Source organism: Hemicordylus capensis, chromosome 3, assembly GCF_027244095.1.
Source record: "Hemicordylus capensis ecotype Gifberg chromosome 3, rHemCap1.1.pri, whole genome shotgun sequence".
NCBI classification, from domain to species: Eukaryota; Metazoa; Chordata; class Lepidosauria; order Squamata; family Cordylidae; genus Hemicordylus; species Hemicordylus capensis.
In genome coordinates, this window is record NC_069659.1 from 131,033,765 (window position 1) to 131,057,912 (window position 24,148).

Here is a 24,148-nt window from a genome sequence, read left to right on the forward strand (position 1 = left end):
TGATCACTAGCAGTCTTACTCAGCAATCCCTCTGGCTTCTGAGGTTCCTTGGGAATTGCTAAGTCGCTTACAAGCCTGTCTTTGCAGCCATGATGCCTAGAAACTTGCTCTTTAAAAATGAAAGGTGAGTTTCTCAGTAAGCTGAATTCTGTGCCTTGTTGCATATTCATTTTTTTCTGTATTTGTGCAGAATTGCAGAATAGTGACATTTCTTGTATATAGTTTTCTATTCTTCCTTCACTGAGCAAAGTAGGCATGGTACTGTGATGAACCATGTTTTTTGCTCTTTCATACCTTATAAATAAATCTCTTATGTTGTTGTGCAGGCAGTTGTGCATATATAAATCAGTTCAGGTAGTCTCCCTCCTTCTCGACATACTTTATCTGTAGCAGTGCTAGCCTTGGACATTTTTGTACCAAAGTGAAAAGTCACGCAGACCTACTTGTTTATTTGAGACATCTGCATCCGAGTGAAGAAGCAGTTGCATTTTAATTCTGAAGTCTCACAAGAAGCAGAGGCGTGTCAGGCTCCTCAGAGTGGTGAGGAAATAGCAAAGTGATGAAGGAGGGATAGGACAATTTGTTAAAATTGGATTACAATGGGACAATTTGTTGAGAAGGACTAAAACTGATGAAGGAGAATAGGATTAAGGCTTTCAAAAGTGTGATCTACTTTATGAATAGATCTCCTTGGTGGAAGCTATGTTGTAAGACAATGTAGTCTTCAAAAAACGAGTACTGTGAACACTCGAACCAAAGCATTGGCTAGGTTAATTCAAAACGGCTTCTATGATTCAGCAAAGTAAAGGTAAAGTGTGCCGTCAAGTCGATTTTGACTCCTGGCGCCCACAGAGCTCTGTGGTTTCTCTTTGGTAGAATACAGAAGGGGTTTACCATTGCCTCCTCCCACATAGTATGAGATGATGCCTTTCAGCATCTTCCTGTATCACTGCTGCCCGATATAGTACCTGAGGGAATCTGAACCGGTAACCTTCTGCTTGCTAGTCAAGCATTTCCCCGCTGCACCACATTTCACTGCCTCTTCCTGCCCCTTTTATTTAGGATTCTTAGGTCATAATGCTGTGATTTTGATGGAAGTCACAACTGGCAGAGTTATCCTTTCTATGTAACATTTAAAAGCACAGGAAGCTTCTCTAGATCTAGTCCTGGCAACCAAATACCTCCCTTGTTTCATTAACCCACAGGCCCCAATTTTTTCCTGCAGCCTCTCCTCCTGCCCTTCCCTCTAGTTAGTGTATCTCATTCTTCTGGATGCTGCACCCCTTTTTTTCCACTGCTCTGCCTTTGGGCTTCCTGTAGCTTAGATTTCCTTCCTTCAGCGACCTCTTCCCCATGTTCTAGTCCTTAGCCTTCTCTCCTTGAACAGCTCCACCTTCCATAGAAGGCCTGTGAGAAGTTTTATTCCCAGCTAAACTGACAACCGTCCCTGCTCACACAAGTTGGACTGTGAAAAGTTTGTTGCTGACAGCTTTGCTCCTTGAGCATTGGAACAGGACTAAGTAGTAGTAGAAAAAGACTAATTAATGTCAGAGGCATCCCTGCCACAAACACAATTGTGTTTGCTTTAGAATAATTTTTATCTCTAGGAATTTTTGCCAGCTATTGAGATGTTTTAATTTCTTTCTTGTCCATTTTTCTGTATCAGGAATGAAAAGAAATACACCACCAGATACTGGAAAGAAGTACAAGTTGGAGACTTCATTCAGCTGCGCTGTAATGAAATCATACCTGCTGATATATTGCTGCTTTCCTCAAGTGATCCGGATGGCCTGTGCCACATAGAGACTTGTAACCTGGATGGGGAGACCAACTTGAAACAGAGACAGGTTGTAAGAGGATTTTTAGAGCTGGTAAGTAAAGGGGGTTGTTTTTAAAATCAGAGTCAGTGCTTTATTCAAAGTATGCACATGGTTCACCAGACCAGGCCAGTGTTACGTAAATGAAAGAACATCTTATTTTAGCAAAATGGATGCTCTAGAGCGGCCATGGTTACCATTAAGCTGCTGGTAGCTGCTAACAGTTGATTTTGCAGCTGGAGCCAAGAATTATAGTGGTGCTTCTCACTCTTTGTGACTGAAGTGTGTGTGTGTACGCGCACCTGCGCGTGCATGCACCAGTGGTGGTGGGACTTTTAATTATATCCATTTCAGTTGTAGGTTGATCTTTATCATACTGCAGCTACTGAAACACACCTATCTGTGTGCAACAACTTTGGTTTGAAGCAAACTAGTTTTATTTTCTGTGGCTAAAGATACATGATACCCCTGCTAACTTGGCAAAGAGGAACCTTTTAAACCTTTCTCTTTATTTAGCGGCAGGGGAGTAACTAGTGTCTATCTTATGTGGTTTTTTTAGATTGCGAGCCCTTTGGGGACAGGGATCCATCTTATTTATTTGTTCTCTGTGTACATCGCCCAGAGCCATTTTTGGAAGGGCGGTATAGAAATCGGATAATAAAAAAATAAAAAAATAAAGATACTCTGCTGGCCTTTAAAAACCTGAACAAATGCAGAGCAGCATTTGTCACAAGACAGATTGCAAATGCCATTTAATAACAAAGTAGCTTTAGCTTCGACCCTTTATGAAATTTTTCTGCAAGTCAAGCATCTAGTAGAGGATAGGCAATTGGTTAATTGGGTATGGATCTGGACCATATATTGCAGATTATCAATTCAACCATCCCATCCTTGTTTTTTTGCATTATAAACAGTAAACCTTATTGGATTTAGTTTATTGGATTTTGGAAGTGTAGTATGCTTCCAATTTAAATTCAGTTTAAGTGAAAGAGAAGGCACCTGAGTTCCTGACTCCACCATGACTATTATCATTACTTTTTGGACCATTATGAAATTTCATTTTCCCCATTGGTCTTTGAGATCACAAGAAGGGTTTACCAGTAGACTAGTTTTCCGAGCTTTTAATAACCATAGCACATTCCCTCCCCCTCCCCGAATTTAAATTGGAGGCACTCTTCATGTGTTTCCAGTAAGGTTTACTGTTCATATTACATAAAAGATCAAGAATTATCTGCTCTCAGATGAGCCCATCTCCTATACTTCTGCTCAAGTCACTATTCTTGTTCCCCTGTGGGAATCAGGCAATCCCAGGGCAGTGACTTATATAGAGAGCCAGTAGGTAGCCATCTCTGTGGATGGGGGCCTTTATTTAATTAATGCATTTCTTATGGCACATAGTGGCTACAGTGAGTGCTGGACTAGGACCAGGGAAATCTGAATTCAAATCCCCATTCAGCCCTGAAACTAGCTGGGTGACTCTGGGCCAGTCACTTCTCTCTCAGCCTAGCCTACTTCACAGGGTTGTTGTGAGGAGAAACCTAAGTATGTAGGTTTGGCTCTGGGCTCCTTGGAGGAAAAGCGGGATATGAAAATGTAAAAATAAATAAATAAATAGATAGATAGATAATCTTGTGGCATGCAGTTTTGGAATGATTGCATTAGATAAAGGATGGGTTACTTAGGTAACAGCTAGGTCTGCAGTGGGGAAATGACTTGATTAGCAAGCCAGAGGTTGCCAGTTTTAATCCCCACTGGTATGTTTCGCAGATTATGGGAAACACCTATATTGGGCAGCAGCAATATAGGAAGATGCTGAAAGGCATCATCTCATACTGCTCAGGAGGAGGCAATGGTAAACCCCTCCTACCAAAGACAACCATAGAGCTCTGTGGTCACCGGGAGTCAAAATCGACTCGACAGCACACTTTACTTTTTTACCTTTAGGCCTCACCAGTGTGTGGGGGAAGAACTGTAACTCAATGGCAGAGCACTGCAATCGCTCACAGCTGCCTTAAAGTTGTTGTTTGGTGTGTTGTTTTTTTAAAATCTGATCTGAACACAGATATGTCATGTTCAGCCCTGACATTGTTCTGAGATGAGAAACAAATTGGGTTGTCACTTCTTGTGGCAGGGTTCTTGTGCCTTGTTACAGCTGCATGAGAGAGAATGGATTTATGTGAGATACCAGGTATGTGGATGTGATAGTAGGAAAATGAAGACAGAAGTGTGTGTGTGTGTGTGTGTGTGTGTGTATGTGTGTGTGTGTGTGTGTGAGAGAGAGAGAGAGAGAGAGAGAGAGAGAGAGTAGTAGGAGAGTTGTGTTTGTAGTTAGATGCGTTTTATATCTAGAAAGCATAGAATGCTAAATGAAGAAGTTGGTATGTTGTTTCAAAGGCTAAAAAGTTAGGCCATGCCTAGAATCAACACATAGAGACAGGTTTGGGTCTGTCAGCGTTTCACATGTTCCTCTGGCATTTTACCAATGAGGAGTGCATCTCACAAATGCATTGTTTACCTTAATGCCTTGAGCTGGGGCAGGCAGATATCAGGACAATATGACAGTAGAGGTTTACAGTTCCTCACATGGCTTCAACAAATATGTCTGTTGCTATTCAATTCAGGGCTTTCAAAAGGCACAACAGTAATCCCTTCTCAGAAATATTTTTCTTACTATTGTAAATGACATGGAAATGTGAAGTGTCCCCAAGAAACCACCCAGCCCGAAATAAACTCCATTCAGACTTATTTTGTAAATGATTTAGTAGTAATTGTGTGTGTTTTTAGTAATTTAGTAATTGTGTGTTTTTATGTCTTTTAAAAGCTGTTGTACACCGCTCAGAGCCTCTGGATGGGGTGGATTATAAATGTGATAGATAGATAGATAGATAGATAGATAGATAGATAGATAGATAGATAGATAGACTGACTATGCCGTTCAATCCCTAAACTTTTTTCTTTTGGTACAGGTTTTGTCTTAGCCAGCAAATTCAACAAGCAACAAATTCAATTGCCAGTGGCAACTTTATTTATTGTATTTATTTTTATTTAACATATTTTTATAGTGCCCACAACTTACATCTCTGGGCAGTTTACATCTCTGGGTGGTTTAAACTGAATTTGGTGACCGGCAGAAGCCTCTACTATACTTCTCTATAGGAGTAATAATCAGCTGCATAGGGAGGGACTGTGTAGTAGCCCAATGGTAGAGCACATGCTTTCCATGCAGTTGGTCCCAGGTTCAATCTCTAGCATCTCCAGGCAGGGCAGAGAATGACCCCTGACTGAAAGCCTGGAGAGCTGTTGCTATTCAGTGTAGAACAGACAATACTGAGCTAGATGGTCTGATGCTCTGAGTCACCACAAGGCAGCTTTGTCCATAGTGTTCCCCACAATCAACCAAGTGTGTGAAAGGCAGACGCACATGCCAGGATGCTGTGGCCAATTATGTCTCCTTGGTGCATGTTGCTCAGTGTTTAGAGCTGCATGTCTGCCTCCACACTTCACAAGCTTTTACAGGAAAGACTGGTGAAGCTCAGCCGCCTTATAAATTTGAAGTTGCTCTAAATTTTTCAAGGCCATGTAATTTGGCAGCTGTGATCAGTGTACCGAGCTTTGAGAGTTTTTCTTTTAAAATGGTGTTGAATAGATACCTATGAAGAAGTATTTCTTCAAGAATTGCATATCGCCTTCAAGCTAGGGGATCACCAAACAAATGACTTAATCCCAAATATTTACAGAAGGAAAGAGGTAGTTCTTCATTCTACCATTTGTTAAAAGGTTCAAGCTGAAGAGGCCTTAGAGCCTGTTCACACAAGCAGCTCTACCTGGGCTTGCACAGCCCTACCCGGCTAGGGCTGCTCATGTGGAGTTCCAAGATCACGCCCGGGCTATTACCCAGGTAGAAGGGAGTGAGCATGCCCTTCTACCTGGGATCCTGGTCATGTGTCTGCTCAGGCTGCCTGCAGCTGGAGCAGCCACAGAGCTGGGTGCTTAGAGCTCCTGGCTTGCGGGGAAATCGCCCATGCACCGTGTTCCTCATGCAGTGCATTGAGGGATTTCTGGAGCCTGGGCTGCTCCAAATGGCTGCTCAGCTCCTGGCAGTGCTGGTTATGTGGGCTCACGAGCCGTGCAACCAAGGAAAGGAAGATGGTCATCTGGGGGTGAGAGGTAGGTGTAATCCTTCCTCCTCACCCCTCTCACAGGTTGTGTGAATGGCTTTTTAGTTTTACTTGCACTGTTTGTAGATGGCATCCAGGGGAAAATCGAATTGGCATTTGGGCTTTGTATTACAGTGTTATGCATGATCTAGTCATATACATAGATGAATAATTTAGAAAACTTGTTCTGGAATAGTGTGTGTGTGTGTGTGTGTGTGTGTGTGTGTGTGTGTGTGTGTGTATATGTATATGTATATGTGTATGTATATGTGTATATATATATATATATATATATATATATATATATATATATATATATATATATTTGAAATATCTTTATTTCATTTCCCCCAAAAAATTGGCTGCCCAGAGCAGCTAACATTTACAAAACAATTAAAATCAAGAAGCATGAAAAACTAAAATAACCATTCTTAAAACAGTAGCACAACAAAACCATTTCCACATCATGTAAATGCTCCCCGAAAAATGAAGATCATGATCTAGTGGCAGAAGGCCATCAGAGAGGGATACCACCCTATGGAGGGAATTTCATAATCTGGGTGCAGCCACAGCGAAGACCCTCTCCGCATCCCAACCGAACTCACTTCAGAGGAGAGACTCTGCAGCAGATTTTAATGTTTGGGCAGGTTCCTGTGGGAGAAGATGATGCTCCCACAGATGAACCCCTGCTCATGGAGCAAAGAGGCACCTTTTCAAAGTGGCGATTCTCTTTATTCAGCAGGGGAAGAGCAACTGGCCTTATCCTTCCCCAGCACAACATCCCTCCAGTGGCTGTTGCTGGTGTCTTCCTTATTTTTCTTTTTTAGATTGTGAGCCCTTTGGGGACAAGGACCCATTTTATGTATTGATTGATATCAGTGTGAACTGCTTCAGGAACTTTGGTTGAAAAGCAATATATAAATATTTGTCATATTCGTATTCCTTCAGGTAACTTGGTTCACAGTTATTTAGGACTTTAGAGGTCAAAAACAGCACTTTTAAATGAAGTTTGTAAACAAAGGAAGCCAGTGAAGGCATTGTAATAGAAATTCACATGCTCCCAGTATCCAAATCCAGTCAGCAACCTGGCTGTAGGATTCTGGAGTGACTGCAAATTCCAAACACTCTTGAAAAGCAACCCCATGGAGAACTTTACACTGGCTAATGCTGTAAATAGCCAGTTTTGGGGAACACTATTAGCCAGTAAATACTGGCTAACATCCTGACTAAGGAAGTACCAGTGCAGCAAGAGAATTAGAACAACAACACTTCCAGATGAACTGCACCAGTGCACCAGAGAAAGGGCAATTTTTGATGACCTCCCCTTTCCCAGGAAGTCCTCTGTGCCCCCTGAAAATATGACCCTGCTGGCAGTTCAGCCCTCAGGGACATATTTTGGGGTGACACAGAGGGCTTTCTGGAGAAGGGCAGATGAAAAAATGCCCTGGCCCCAGTACATTGGCTCATTTAGTCTGGCAGTGCTGCTGTTCTGATCCTCATTGGCACATCATTCCAGTTTTCATAATTGTGTGGAAGGCAGGTGGTGCTTCATTGACTTCCTTAGTAAGGATGTCAGGCACTCAAAATACTGTTCAGTAACATAATGGATGAATAGACTTGGTAATTATTGGCCAATGCTGACTAAGGAAGGTACTGAGGATAAAAGCCAGTAATACTGTTGTTGATTGTGTATGACTATAGAAAGAATGAGAGATGGAACATAAGCTATGGTTATTGTGCAAGTGTACAAGGAAAGGCACTTGTGAAGAATGCACCCATCCTGCCATAAAGCAGGTTCTCTTGAAAGGAACCTAGCTAAACCATTGCATCCAAACCAGCTCTGCTTGGATAGGGATGTGAGTACAGATGTTGTGCTCCCCCTCCTGGCACCTCATTCCAGTTTTCATAACTGTGTGAAAGGCAGATGGTGATTCATTTGAACCACCCCTTGGCATGCAATTTTTATACTTAAATCAGGTGTGAACCAACAATTCAAACTCCCTCCCCCAATTATTAAAAAATTAAATGGTGCAGAGAGAAGAGGGGTGGGATGTACATGCTCACATTGTAAATATTTGTGGGTAGGGCTGGTTCAGACACATCATCCAAACCAACCCCCCAAATGTTTTCCCTCCTCATCATCGGAACAACCATGAGAGAGTCGCATTATTGCCTGTTTCCTGATACTGGAATGTCAGGGGATCGGGCAAAGGGTGGTTGGCCTAGGCAGCATTGCTCTGAAGCCAAATGTTGGTGGCATATTGCTCACATATCTGACTTTTCCAGAATATCTGAGCTGATGCTTTTGAACTCAAACCAGTTTTTCTGCAGATTTCTGGGGCTTGAAACTCTATGAAGCTTTGGGTCAATTGCCTGAGGAAATACTTCACCCAATTATCAGTGTCATTTCTGGCAGTCCAAGATTGTGATACATCTATGCATGGGTTTTTATTTCTCCCCAAATAAAATTTTACATACTCAAAGGCTAAATAAATAAATAAATAAATGCTCCAACAGAGATGGTTTCCCCTTCTCCCAGTGTCATCACTAGTACAGGGAAGCTGAGGCAGGATTTGATTCTTCATTGCAAAATCCTTCAACTACTATGAAAGTAAATAATATAGTTTTAAGGACAGCCATCTTGTATTCTTACTTGGGCTGTAGTTCTCACCTGGGTGATTTCCAGTCTGGCTGCTGAAACAGCAGCAAAATGCCTCCGGTCAGGCAAGTCACATTCAGAATGTAAACATCAGGGGGAGCAGTCTCACAGACACTAACAACCTGGGGAAAAGCAACTTTTTCACGCCAAATATACGGCGTCTTTGCTTTATATCACCGTGATTAAATTCGCAACAAGGCATTGGAAATGTGAACAGCACCCTGCTGTCTTCGTGGGGACTGCAGTGTCATGACGCAGGAAGTGTGGAAGCACACTTCCGAGATACATCCTGACCTTGTTGTAGGGTCTAGTCTGGCAAAGCGCCCAGAAGCATTTCCAGACAGGGCTTTTAGCTCGCTTCTCCTCCAGAATGGAGGGTGTGCACTCACATATTGGCCAGATTTACTCCTAAGTCCCTGTGAGCTGTTGGGGAGCACTCCAGACACAATTTGGATTTTTTTTTTAATTGCACATTGGAGTTTAGCCTAATTTATGTTCTAGTTTTGGGGGGGAAATCCATTTTTGCATTGGTTTTTGGGGGGTAAATTTGAATTCTCAGTAAAGCCTGCTGTCTGGAAATGCTCCAGGCATTAGTACAGCTTTAGAGATTCCTTACACTTTATAAATAATGTGATGGCCAGTTTCCTTGTAACCAAGCCTTCCCCAGTTCATTTACTGCTAGCAAGTATTTGTCATAGTAACGGAAACCTTCATCTCTTTGTAGCATCAGCTCATGAGGCAGCTCATTGCAGGAATGAAAGTAGCTCTTCAGATACAAAAAAGAGAAGTAATCCCTGACCATTAAAAACATATGAACAAAAGAAAGTCTGGGTAAAACTATTACAGATGCTATAGTATCATGTAAATTTTGTTTGTTTGAACCAAGTAATGCCAAAACATTAATATAGTTAAAACAAATAAAATCCATGTGCTTAGGAAACACATAATGTGTTAGGAAACAATTTCCTAAGCATATGATAGAAAAAGCAGTCTGGAAATTAACATTTAGGTGTAGAAATGGCTAAAACAAGCCCCTCAAATCGCCATATGTGTTTTAACCTTGCAGTCTTTGTCAATAGTGTTGATGTAGCGGGGAAAATAACCTAGCTGCTCCAAAGTTCAAGGAGGAATTTCAGGCTTTCATTCATCAGCATGTATGTATGAACTTCCCCGAAGGAACACATATGTTGACGTTTGAAAACCTGTAGTTCCTTACTGAATTTTGGAGCAGCTTATGCAATAGTAAATTTGTTAATCTTACTTTGAGGTACCGTAAGACTCTTTATTGTTTTTTCCTGCAATACAGCCTCCCCTCTGGAAATGTGTATTTACATGACATTGTAGCATGTTTCATCCCGTAATTGCCACTGGCTGACCTCCTGATTAAATTATTCAATAAATTAGTAAATTACTCAGAAGTTACTCTAGACCAGGGACTCTCAACCTTGGGTCCCCAGATGTTATTGGACTTCAACTCCCATAATACCCAGCGGCCTTTGGTTTGGAATTATGGGAGTTGAAGTCGAATAACATCTGGGGACCCAATGTTGAGAATCCCTGCTTTAGACAACTACTAGTTTTCAAAAGGACTTCCTCTTGTACCGTAATTTTGGGTAGAAAGGCTGCGGCGGGTATGTTATTAAAAGTTGTTTATTGCTGCCTGCGGTGTTTACGCTAGAATTCAAAATCAAACTGTAGTAAAATTTCAAGCATTCAACACAACCAAACACATAATGCAGTCCCTCTCAACTGCGATATTTACGTTGATGCAGCGTTTCTGCAGTTTTCCAGTCTTTTTTTCCCTTAATGTGGCTTTTATACCAATGTGGCCTTTCTGCCCAAAATTATGGTAAATTTGGTCAGGATGTCAGCCTTGAGTGGAGATTACTCTGAGTTACAGCACTTTTGTAGGGATTATTGAAATCATGTGAGTTAAGGGCTTTGAACACTCAAAAAGTATTGTAAACATACTAAAAAAAAAAGTCCTAATTCTGGTAGTGTGGATGGACTTCTTGTATGCCCTGGTGATTGGCAAGCCCTTTGGACAGGTGGTGCAACTTATCATGCAGCCGGTCAACAGTGCACAAAATCAAATCAAAACACTGGATAAAGAGTCAACCCAGTTTAAAAATCAATCCTCCCAAAAAGTCAAATTAATCGGTACTTTTGTTTGCTATAAGGTAATTGCTGTATTCCTCATTTTCAGCAAGGACAGGTGAGTGGGCAGGTGAAACTAATACCATACTGGGTGGACATCTGTAGTAGAAAAAGCAGTTTCTCTTCAGTAATGCAAACACTTGTGTATTCCTGTCATGCCTTGATGTTGATTCATCTATGGAATACTGGAGATAGAGTTGTTGCAGAGTATTTCTAGGATGCCAGTGGAAATAGTTTCTTTGTCGGAAACATCTCATTTTTATAGCAATGTTTGCTGTGTCTAATTATACATCCCATGTTGATAATCAACCAGTGAAAGAAGTCACTGATGCTGTGCAGAGTTTTAATTTCATAAGCTGTACTGCCAGTTCTCCAGGCTCTGAAGAATTCCATTTGAATTTGTAAATATTGTGTAGAACCTTGACTGTTGTAGCTTTGCAAATAAGAGATCACTTGAGTAAAGAGATGGGGGAAATTACGCGCATAATTACAGTTTAAAGATTTGATCTTCTGGAAGCCTGTCAACTTTTCAAGTACTGTTGCTGGGTAGCTGAATTTTTTACAAGACTTTCTCCTTACCCTGCCAAAAAAAGTTTTTGTGCAGAAAAGAAACTTAAGAAAGCATTGCTGCTCAGTTAACAAGTAGCCTTTATTTCAATGTATTTACATAAGGTAATATTTTGAAATGGTTTCATTTAAAATGAACAAATCAGCTCTTAGAATTCTGAATTTTTTAAAGTGTAGCTTTTTAAAGACGTGAAAAAATGTACACACATTTCCCCCTCCCAGAAAAGTATTCCCATGATTTATGACTACCCTGTAAATGCCTTCTGTTGCTTCTGCAGCACTCTGAGAGCTGCTTTATATAAGCACAAAACGAGGCAGTAGTCTTTATATGGGGACCTGTAGCAGTTCAAGTTTCAGGTATGGAGGAATTTGCTTGAAAGCATCTTCATATAAAAATCAGCCCTCTTAAGAGATGTATCATTTATTTATTTATTTATTTATTTATTTGATTTATATACCGCCCTTCCAAAATGGCTCAGGGCGGTTCACAATTAAAACAACTTATAAAACAGTAAAAAGCTAAAACAAATTAAAACAATAAAACAACAGCTAACAATTTAAAACATTTTAAAACAAAAATAAAACATTATCCCCAGACCCCAGCTCAAGAAAACGTAGACTCAGTATAGAGGAAAAGGGCCACAACTTTGTTAACTATTACACACAGCATGGCAGACTGGAACACCAGGTGATTAATCACCCTTAAAGAACAGTGCGGGCCAATAGAAGCAGGTCAGAACTCTGAAATCCTACCCAGCACCCTACTGGGGGGGGGAGACACCCTGGCTCGGGAATGGGCAGGTACATCCCACCCAATTCCTTCAAAGCCAACCCCCCCTTCTGTAAGAGAGGGTCTGGATACTTCTAGGCATTCGTCCACCCCGGACCGCACAGCCCAAAGGTTAGAGAAGTCCTGAAGCAGGGTTCATGGCAATCATTCTCCCCGTGCCGCACAGGCTACAAAGGAGCGATTAACCAATCACCCCTTTTACATATCCAAGGGTGCTCACCGATGTTCTAACCCTCAAATTGCCACCCCGCCCGCACTGTTCCTGCCATTGTGGTTGACCTAACTCTAAATACACACCCAGGACACAGAACGGAGTAGGCGAAAAAAAACCCAACAGTGGCCAATGCATTGGGAGCAAAAAATTCCTACTCGGCCCCCTCAGGCGGCCAGTCGCTAGACCCGCTCTGCACCGGGGAGGGAGGGAGGGGAAAGCCGCTTCTCCTGTGATTGCCTGACCCCAACTGAAGAGAGAATGGAAAATGGAGGATGGGGCCGGGATCGGTCAATCCTGGCCGAAGCCCCGCCCCTTGACCAAAGAGGTCAAACGGAACCCTTCCTGGGCTTCGCGCAGGACAGGCTGTGACAAACTCCCTCCCATCTGCACAAGGCGGGGGGGGGGGTTATTAAGTCATTAAAAACACTAAATCAAGTTAAAAATTAAAAAATTAAAAGATTAAAATATATACATATATATATACATACATATATATACACATACATACATACACACAAACACACATACACATATATATACATATATATACACACACACACGCATATATATATACACATATATACACATACACACATATACATTTTAAAAGCCCTGAAAGGCCAGGCCAAACAAATATGTTTTAAGGGCCCTCCTGAAGGCCAACAGAGAACTCGAATTACGGATTTCCGCAGGGAGCGCATTCCACAGCTCCGGAGCAGCCACAGAGAAGGCCCGCCTCCGAGTCGCCACCAGACGAGCCGGTGGCAACTGGAGACGAACCTCCCCAGATGACCTTAATGTGCTGTGGGAATCGTGCAGAAGAAGGCGCTCTCCAAGGTAACTTGGACCTAAGCCGTTCAGAGCTTTAAAGGTAATCACCAGCACTTTGTATTTTGCCCGGAAACATATCGGCAGCCAGTGTAATTGTTTCAAAATAGGCGTAATATGGTCTCTCCGGGTTACCCCAGAGACCAATCTGGCTGCCGCATTCTGAACTAACTGAAGTTTCCGAACAACGTACAAAGGCAGCCCCACGTAGAGCGCATTGCAATAGTCAAGCCGGGAGGTTACCAGCTGGTGCACCACTGTTTTGAGGTCATCCTCCTCAAGGAATGGACGCAGCTGTCGAATCAGCCGAAGCTGATAGAAAGCACTCCTGGCCACGGCCTCCACCTGAGAGACCAGGGTGAGGCCTGGGTCCAGGAGCACTCCCAAGCTGCGCACCTGCTCCCTTCGGGGGAGTGTAACCCCATCCAGCACAGGGAGATCTAACTCACTCCTCAGATTCTGAGCCCCCACAATGAGCACCTCCGTCTTGCTTGGATTCAGCTTCAATTTGTTCTCCCTCATCCAGCCCATTACTGCCTGTAGGCAGGCATTTAAAGACTGAGTGCCATTTCCTGAAGATGAAAAGGAGAAGTAGATTTGGGTGTCATCAGCATACTGATGACACCCAGCACCAAATCCCCTGATGACTTCACCCAGCGGTTTCATGTAGATATTAAAAAGCATTGGTGACAGAATGGAGCCCTGAGGGACTCCATATAACAGCTCCTGCTTTGAGGAGCGACTGTCACCAAGCTCCACCATCTGGGATCTGTCCGAGAGATAGGAACGGAACCACCGCAAAGCGGTGCCCCCTATTCCCAACCCCTCCAGGCGACCCAGAAGGATACCATGGTCGATGGTATCGAACGCCGCCGAAAGATCCAGGAGGACCAACAGAGTCACACTCCCTCTGTCGATTCCCCAGTAAAGGTCATCCATCAGGCCGACCAAGGCTGACTCAACCCCATAGCCCGTTCTAAAGCCAGTTTGAAATGGGTCCAGATAATCAGATTCCTCCAAAACCGCCTGGAGCTGGTTAGCCACCACCCTCTCGATTACCTTGCCCAGCCAGGGGAGATTGGAGATTGGCCTATAACTATCCATCACTGAGGGATCCAGGGTAGGCCTCTTAAGAAGAGGTCTAACTATTGCCTCCTTCAAACAAGAAGGCACCCTCCCCTCCCCCAGAGATGCATTTATGATATTAACCAGGCCATCTCCAACAATCTCTCCGCTAGATCGAAGCAGCCAGGTCGGGCAAGGATCCAGAGAACAAGTGGTAGGCCGCACCGCTCCAAGCAGTCTGTCCACGTCATCAAGAGTCACAGATTGAAACTGATCCATCCTAACACTGCAAGAGGGATTGCTAGATACCTCCCTCCCGGACCCTGCAGAAATAGTGGAGTCCAAGTCGGCCCGAATACAGGAGATTTTATTTGCAAAGAACCCACTAAAGGCGTCACAGCAGAGTGTCTCCGGGAACTGATTTAAGGCAGAAGGAGCAGAAATTATACTCCTCACCACCCGGGATAATTCTGCCGTACGTGAGCCCGCAGACGCAATTCGCGCCGACCAAAATTGTTTTTTTGCCACATGCACCGCCATTGCATAGGTCTTCAAATGGGTTCTATGCTGCATCCTGTCAGATTCGAGCCGAGTTCTCCTCCACCTGCGTTCCAGTCGCCTACCAAGCCGCTTCATCCCCCGCAACTCCTCCGTATACCAGGGGGCCATCTTAGAAGCAGGCCTGGAGGGACGCTTAGGAGCAATAATATCTACTGCCCTGGTGAGTTCTCTGTTCCATGTTCCCACCATGGCCTCGATAGAATCACCGGCTGCACCAACATCGAAACCCTCCAAGGCCTTTTGGAAACCTGCTGGGTCCAGCAGGCTTTTTGGACGGACCATCCTAATAGGTCCGTCACCCCTGCAGGGGTGGGTTGTGTCCGCGATACCAACCTTAACCAGGTGGTGATCCGTCCATGACAATGGGGTAACCAACGGATTCCCCACCCACGGAACACCCCCCTGATCCGAACAGAAGACCAAATCCAGTGTGTGGCCGGCAACATGAGTTGGTTCAAAGATTAATTGGGATAGGCCCATAGTTGTCATGGCCGCTATGAACTCCTGAGCAGCACCAGACAAGCCAGCCCCAAAGTGGATATTGAAGTCCCCCAGCACCAAAAGCCTGGGAGACTCCATCACCAACTCCGCGACCAGCTCCGACAGCTCAGTTAGGGAGTCAGTTGGGCAGCGGGGTGAACGGTACACCAACAGAATCCCCAATCTATCCCTAGTTCCCAGCCTCAAAAATACACACTCAATATAGGTCAACTGTCTCACAGGGGCCCTGGTAAGGGAGATAGTATTTTTATGGACCACAGCCACTCCACCCCCCCGCCCACTTCCTCTAACCTGCTCCACAACAGAGTAACCTGGAGGGAGAAGCTGAGCCCACACTGGGCCACTCGCTTCCCCCAACCAGGTCTCAGTTATACACACCAGATCAGCTCCCTCATCCATGATTAAATCATGAACAATCTCGGTCTTATTTTGAACCGACCTGGAATTACAAAGGAGCAAGGTCAGGTTCTGTGGGTAATTGGTGCTGTTCCCCAAGGCCTGAGAGTTGTCAGAACAGTTGGAAGTAGAGATAGTCACTAAATTACCAATTTCTCTTCCCCTGTAACGGCCAGCTGTTCTGCCAGCGCCAATTCTTCTATTCCCCACCACTACAGCAATAGCCGCCCCCAGGCTGTCAGGCGCAGCCCCCGCATCCGCCCCCTCAGGAGAACCCAAACACATCCCGTCAACTAGGCCTGGCACAACTCAGGACAATAATAAAAGCAGCATTCATACCCCCCCCAAAAGAAAGAGAAATCCACCCACAAACAACCCCCATTCCCCAGCCCTCAGTCCCACCCCCGAAGGCCCGGCCCCAAAGGCCGGCCCCCTTTGGCGGCCGCCTACAGGCAGGCCGCCGGCCACGCTGCCGGCATGTCTCCAGCAGTATTTATAAGACTCTAGAGCTACCCAGCAGCCCCCTCTGCCACAAAGGGCTGCCGGCTGACACAGGTGTTAGTTGTCAGGCTTTCTGAAGACAGCGGCTGGTAGGCAGCTCCTCGTCAGGGTAAGATAGATAGAAACACAAACCCAGAGGGGCCAGATGTAAAGTCCGGGTGGTGAAGGGGGGAGGGAGAGAGGAAGAGAGGGAGGGAGGAAAAGAGAGCCAAACCCTCAAGCCTTCTTCACCTCCTCTATGCAGCCGGCATGTCTCCAGCAGTATTTATAAGACTCTAGAGCTACCCTGCAGCCCCCTCTGCCACAAAGGGCTGCCGGCTGACACAGGTGTTAGTTGTCAGGCTTTCTGAAGACAGCGGCTGGCTCATTTCTGAAGACAGCGGCTCATTTGCCAAAGAGAGAGGCCTTGATCAGCCACCTAATTATGTATGTATGAAGCCGCCCTTGAATTCCTTAGCAGGCTGCCAAAGCCAAAAGAAGCCATTGGGAATGCCTGTATTTGAATCAAAAAGGGTTCTGTTCAGAGACTGCTGCCAGCAGTCCATAGAAAATGCAATGAGAAATGGGCAAGAGATGATCTTTATGAGCCTTATGAGGCAAAAGTAGGCTAGGAGTAAATATCACTGAGGTAGGTATTGGACTGCTACTTAATTTGACATCTAGTTTTCCTCATAAAGGAACACACAAGACTGACATTAGGTGTTCTAGTTACAATGGGTTTTTATTCCCCTTCCAAAGATTTTGTCAAGAGCATACTCCAGCTTAGAAATAAATTTTCATTGCCTTGGAAGGTTTGGCTTCTTGGCTAGAAATGTGCAAGTATCCTACTTCTTGCCCTGAAAATAAATGGTGTGTTTGGAGTGTGCATATTGAAATAGGAACACCAAACTACACAATGTGGCTGCCACTCCCCCTTCCCTGCCCGACATCCTTCGTCAAATAAAAAAAATAGTCAGGGGGAGGGTTGCAGGAAGTGGAGGACTCTCGGGGATGCAGGGGAAGACGCTGCATGGCCTATGCACACCTGTGGGAGTCCTCTGCAACCGAGTCAATGGAGGGACTGGCAGAGAGGCGTGGCAGCAGTGGAGGTGGGCTGTAATTTCTATATCAAGTCAGGTCCTGTTCAGAGTGGGAGCATGGGGGCTGTGCTTGACTCAGAGGGGAGTTCTTATTTTCAGTTTCCCCTTCTTTTGAATACTCACCCCATCTCTCTGACTTGAGCTCTGATCCACAAACACTTATGCTTAACTAAATGAGTTGGTCTTTAGGGCACTATAAGCCTCCCCCCCACCTTCCCCCCCCCCCACTGTGCAACAGACTAACACAGAGCTGGTGTTGTGGCAGCAAGTCCCCTTTGTGAAGCAGGGTCTGCCCTGGTTGCATATGAATGGGAGACTACATTTGTGAGCACTGTAAGATATTCCCCTCAGAGGATGGAGCTGCTCTGGGAAGAGCATCTGCATGCTTGCATGAGAAGGTTCCAAGTTCCCTCCCTGGCATCTCCAAGATAGGGCTGCGAGAGATTCCTGCGTGCATCCTTGCAGAAGCTGCTGCCATCTGTGTAGACAATACTGAGCTCGATGGACCAATGGTCTGACTCGGTATATGGCAGCTTCTTATGTTCCACATTACACTGCTTGCAAGTTGTTCCCATCTCTACTGTGGGCTCTATCTGTGCTTAAGAATGAAATTCAAATTCAGGGCCAAGACAATACCAAATTCTGTAACCTGAATAAGTTAGAAAATGTGCAGGATTTTTTTCTTTTCTTTAAATCAGGCCTGCTCAACTTCGGTCCTCCTGCAGATGTTGGCCTGCAACTCCCATAATCCCTGGCTATTGGCAACTGTGTCTGGGGATTATGGGAGTTGTAGTCCAAAAACAGCTGGGGGCCGAAGTTGAGCAGGCCTTCTTTAAATGTATTCATTCTGCTTGCCAAGCAGAGATAAAAGGACCTATGCAGACACTGTCGCCTATTGTGTCCTCTGTCCCTCTCTACCCTGTAAGTTTGTACCAATTGCTACTCACATGTCTCCAGTGTCTTCTCTGCAGCCGAGGATGGCTATAGACTTCATTAAGAAAAAGTAAAAGGGAAGAAAGTTTCTCAAGATATAGATTTGTTGTTAACCGATTCCAGATTTTGTGCTTGCGCTATGCGGTTGCAGTGATAAGTATGCAATTCAGAACTTGGCTTTGGTTCAAGTGACACAGCAAAAATTAAAAGCCTTTGAATTATAACAACTTTGCATTACATAACCACATTAAAAAGTCTACCCAGCAATGTGTGACATCTCAAATTTGGGAATTCTAAAAAGTCTTTTTTTGTTAAAAGCTTTAGCATTAAAGAAGTATTTTAAACCTCCATTTTAAAAAGGAGTGGGCTTTCAGTTTAACTCTGAACATTTCTTTTTCTTTTGATTGCTTATTTCTTTTAAATCCTATTTCTTTCTCCCGTGATGAATACCATTTGGCAATGTGTTGCTGGATGACTCAGTCTGCTAATATAACTTTCATTTACATGGAATGTTATGTAACACTTTCTTAGCTTGGTGAATTTGCCAAAAATGAAACAAAAAGAAATCAGAGAGAGCATTAACATAAAATGTCTGCAGGCATGTTAGATTATTTCATATATGTGTGCACCCTGTTGTTTATCCAAATAATTTGTAAGTCAGAACAAAATACAATATGATGATGAATGGCTCTTGATCTGTAACAGTTACCATGGTGTCACTTATTAAGGGTGTGCCTCTCAGAAAGTAGGGTTATTTTTTGATGATTATTGTTTTTTCCAACCATTCCTGCGAGGACCTCAGGGCAGTATACATGATACTTCCCTCTGAGAGGTAGAGACTAGCCCACTAGGTCACTTAAGGAGCTCCATTGTCAGGTGAAGATATGAACCCAAGTTTCTCCTACCCTAATGGCGCAGCGAGGAAGTAACTTGCCTAGGGAGCAAGAGGTTGCTGGTTCAAATTCCCGCTGCTAGACTATGGGAAACACCTATATCGGGCAGCAGAGATATAGGAAGATGCTGAAAGGCATCATCTCATACTATGCAGGAGATGGCAATGGTAAACCCCTCCTGTATTCTACCAAAGAAAACCACATGGTTCTGTGGTCGCCAGGAGTCGACATCAACTCGATGGCACAACTTTACTTTTTCTCCTAGCCCAGCACTACAGCTGCTATACCACATTGCCTCTCAACTAGAGATCTATATAAGAGGAGTGTGCTTTTGGGAGAAAGGTCTTCCAAAGCTGAGAACTTCTCAATCAATATATTACTTGTTTAATTATGCCATAGGGAACAACTCCCAGAACTGTATTTACCTGAATCTGACTAGGTTTTTTCCAAGTTCCTTGATGTTAGATGTTGTCTTAAATTCAGAGTCCCCTTCCTTTCAACCAGCATTTTAGCCTATATATATTTTTAAGGATTGTCTTTACTTTAGAGTTATCTTCTATTTTGGTAAATATGGTATTGTATCGGTGGAAATACAATATTAAAAGGAACTGCACTGCCCACTTCAGAGGTTGACTTGTGTTGGACTAAGACAGTTATTGTCTAGTCTTTTCCAGCTAAGGGGAAGCTGAAGGGCCAGAGCCTAAAGTTAGGGCTTAAAAGCCTTCTGTGAAATAAATGCAAGAAAGAGTTGCTTGGTCATAGAACTGAGAATGAATTATAATGTATAACAGAGTGCTAAAGAATTTGGACAGGATATTCATAGAGTTGAAGGTGGGGAACAAGTTCAAAGGAGAGTTGTTTGGACAGAGTACACTGTGAACCTGTTATGAGCAAAATCAAAATACTATAGTGTTCTTTTGTGCAAAGATGGCTTTGCCCTAAGTAGAGGAACTTAAAGCAGGAAGAATTCTGTTTTAGAGAGCTGAATGGCCTTCCTTTAGGTACTCTCTTAAACTGAAACAATTGTACTGGGTGTCTGATTTTAGTGACATTGCTAGAAAAAAAGGCAAGAAGTCTCTAGTGAAGGAAATGTTTTGGCATGATGGTGACTTGGCCAGTTGAATGTAGACATCTGAGTGTGGAGTTTCTCCAAAAATACACATGCAGTGGGGTTTGGATCCACACAGCCTCCTTTCCCCACATGCATAGCAGGACCCAAGGCACAGGCAGTTACCTGCCCCTGTCCAGAGTTAAGGTCATGGCTGTATGTGCTGCATTCCTCCTATGCTGTGGGCTCTACCACAAAAAGGACATTCCATTGGCTTCTGCCTAGTTGGGAAGGAGACCATGTTCAGGCCTTGTCTCCAGGAAGGAAGTAAGTTCACCATGTATTGGTCTCCTGGTTCCACACCTCATGTCATTGGGCAGCTGGCCTGCCTATCACACTTGATCTCCTATAAGATCATCAGCCTTTATGAAGTGTCCTCATAGGATCAGCAGAAGCATCTTCCAATTGAGTAAGACCATTGGTCCATCAATATTATCTACACTGGCTGGCAGTGGCTTTTTAGGGTTTCAGGCAGTCCTTCCTTTTGTCAGTCCTAACTTTCAATTGGTTTCATGGGATGACCCCTGATTCTAATGTTGTGAGAGAGGGAGAAAAGATTTTCTCTGTCCATTCTCTCTACTCTATGCATAATTTTATACACCTGTATCATGTCTCCCCATAGTCACATCTTTTCCAAACTAAAAAGCCGCAGATGCTGTAGTCTTGCCTCCTAAGGAAGCTAGAAAACCTAGGAGGACTGATATCCATCACAGAAATCCTGTGGGTAACAATACAAGGCCTGAAAGAAATGTGCTACTGGGCATGTGTTATCACCCTCCGGATCAAAATGCTGACAGTGCCTGGGAGTTGCAGAAGGAAATCAGGGAGGCATCAAGGAGAGACAGGGTAGTAATAATGGGTGATTTCAGTGTGTGTGTGTGTATATATGTATATGTATATGTGTGTGTGTGTGTATGTGTGTGTGTGTGTGTGTGTATATATATATATATATACACACACACACACACACACATACACACACACACACACACTCTGCAGAGAATTGAGAAATGTAAATATTTTCCACCAGTATAGGTCAAAGTTTCAAAATACTATAAATCATCTTTATGAAACCTGCCTGGAGCAAACAGTGAATATATCAACCCTGCTGCTCTTCACAGCGTGGCTGACAAAATATTTCCAGCTCACATAAAACATTCCATAAGCAATTACTGAGGGTGTGGTGGCCAGACAGCCTGCCCTGTAATACTGAAAACACATTGATCCTGCTTTCATAGTGTTTCTTCTGTTAGGCAAAGAAAGCTGAAAATAATCCCTATGAGTTGAGGTCAGGGAGAGATGGATAATGTTTAGAGGGAAGATGGTGTGATACAAAGAAACATCAAGCTCCAGTTCATATATTTAGAGATCCCTCACATGATGTGGCCCTTTCACCTCTGCATGGGAGAAGTAACATGTTAACCAGGGTTTCCATGCTAGGGGCCTGTCCCATGAGACTTTGCTCACTTGATTTATCCTCTCCTTTCTAAGGGAGAGAATTTATGAGTGGAAGTTCCAGAGATCAGGCCTCCACATGGGTTTCCTGCTTTTGGATTTGTTGCTGAATTTGCAAAGCATGATCTTTCAGATGTAGAGACAAATGAATTAAGCACTTTAGAACAAAAGATAGGTCAATAATCTTCATAAACATGTTATACATTGGCCAAGTTCAGATATCGTGTGGAACCATGGTTTATTTTCACTAAGGTTTATTTAATGACCTTGGATTGGCACCACAAAACTTGTTTCACCAAGGCTTCAGGTCCCACCCTTTCTCTTTACCTCTCCTGAGCTAAGTTTGCCTCTCTCTGTGCAAGATCCATTCAAAGGTGGAGCTACTGAAACAAACCAATATTAAAGCACAATTGTGGGTACAGACTTAATATGAGACCATGATTTGGACAGAAGCAAATGAGCTTAAAACCTTAGCTTCAGATCATGCTTTAACAGCCTGAAATAAGCAATAGTTTGTTGACTGGTCTGGGTTCAGAAATGTAAATTAACCACAGTTAGGCAAAACAAACCGTGGTTCTGTATGACATCTGAACCCACTCGTTATTTCCTAATTTCTTCGACTGTGGATATATAGTGACTTGATCTTATGTGCCACTGTCCTAAAGCATCAGCTCATAGGATTCAGTACTAGACACAATACCAGCCCCATCACTTGGCTGGTGTGCAGATTGTTGCCTCATGAACCTTCTGTCACACTACTGTAACACAGAAGGGTAATTGTTCTGCAATAGAGTAGATTTGGGGCATGTGATAAGGAACTGCAGTCTGCCTTGCATATGTGCTACAGGTGTAGTACTAATTGGGAAGGTGGCAAACAAAGAGAAACCAAAGAGTTGGCAGTAGCATTGGTGGAGGGCTATAAGGTTCAGGAACCCCACAAACTTCATTCCACCTGTAAATATTATGCAGAGCCCATTCCATCTCCCTTTCCATTCTTAAGAGTTAAACAGTGAAGCACAGATAAGTTTCATGTTATTTGAAGAATATAAGTTATGTGCTGCCCTTGAAGAATATTTGGAAAGTGCAGCTAGTGCAAAATGCGGCAGCTAGGATTTTATCTAGAGCTGCCCACTGGGATCATATTAAACCCATTTTGAAAGAGCTGCAGTGGCTTCCATTGCCAATTTGTTTACAGGTCCAATTCAATGTGCTGTTTTTGACCTTTAAAGCCCTTTGCGATTTGGGCCCTGGATATCTGAGGGACTGCCTGTTCCCAAGGGTTTCTGCCCACTTGACAGGGTCATTGGAGGGGCACTGCTCCATGTGCTGACAATGAGGGAGACCTGACTGTTGTGCACGTAGGACAGGGCCTTCTCAATTATCGCCCCCAGACTTTGGAATGCTCTCCCAGTGGGCATTCGCTTCTTGGTCTCCATCACAGTTTTTAGAAAGCAAGTGAAATCTTAGCTTTTCACCCAGGCTTTTATGAGTGTTTTTTGGTTGGAGATGCTCCTCTGTATTTTATGGTCTTATTGTGTATGTTTTTTAAACTTTTGTTTTTTATTTTTATATTCCAATTTAATATTTTTTATTCTGTAACTGTTTTATATTTTATATTGTTTTAAATGTTTTGTAAACTGCCTTGAGATTGTTTTAGTGAAAGACGGTATAAAAATCTAAACAATAATTAAATTTTGCATTGATGGGAGAATCATGGAGGAAATATACTAAATCATCATTGTGTGTCTAGATCTTTTTAAAAAAATGTCTTTGGTCACATTCCCATTAGTAACACCTCTTTTGAATGCTGTTAATACACAAAGTTGACACAGTGGGAGTCTTGCTTGCTGAAGGATGATGACAAACATAAGAACAGCATCACTTTGATCAGTGTGAACTTGTATTTGTGCTTGCAAAGCAGTCACAGCACGCACTGGTTTAATGTATCTGCTCACTCACTGATGAATGAAAACTTTCCTGTCAACAGTGTCAGCATCTGTAGCAGAATGGCATGCAGCTGCACTTTCATTTCACAAAGAGAGGATGAAGGTGGAAATCCAATTTTAGTTGTTTGGGAGGGGGCGGATTCCCCTTCCCTTCCTAAACTACTCCTGTAATTGGATTTACTTATTCTCACACTAGCTATTTGAAGGCCATGCTGATGCATGTTAAGGTAACTGTAAGAGATCACAAGTGCATAAACAACAGAACTGAGGGAAGGCATGGTTTTCCATTTCCAGATGAGTTGATGTATAGTAATTATGCTGCAGACAGAATGAAAGAAGATATACTTTGCAATGCTGACAAGTGAGTCCGGTGAAATTGCTTTCCTCAGACTCTGACAGTTTTCTTTAAGAAAGACTTGGGGAATTTGCCCTTTGTTGGCAAATGTTCCTGGAAGGAAGGAAATGTAGTTCATAAAGATACAATTGGAGTAGAACTTAATATATCGACTACCCTGTGCTGG

At 43.4% G+C, this 24,148-nt stretch overlaps 1 protein-coding gene across 3 annotated transcripts in view; it reads left to right on the top strand.

Annotated features, from left to right (window-relative positions):
• ATP10A (ATPase phospholipid transporting 10A (putative)) overlaps positions 1-24,148 on the top strand; it is a 169,894-nt gene that overhangs the window by 69,433 nt on the left and 76,313 nt on the right. Inside the window, exon 2 of one of the 3 annotated variants that reach the window (XM_053311535.1) lies at positions 1,667-1,871. In XM_053311535.1, the coding sequence (XP_053167510.1) occupies positions 1,667-1,871 (205 nt within the window). Of the gene's footprint in view, positions 1-1,666; positions 1,872-16,294; positions 16,323-16,524; positions 16,640-24,148 lie in introns of those variants that run through there. The other 2 variants (XM_053311537.1, XM_053311536.1) reach the window with 2 other exon arrangements.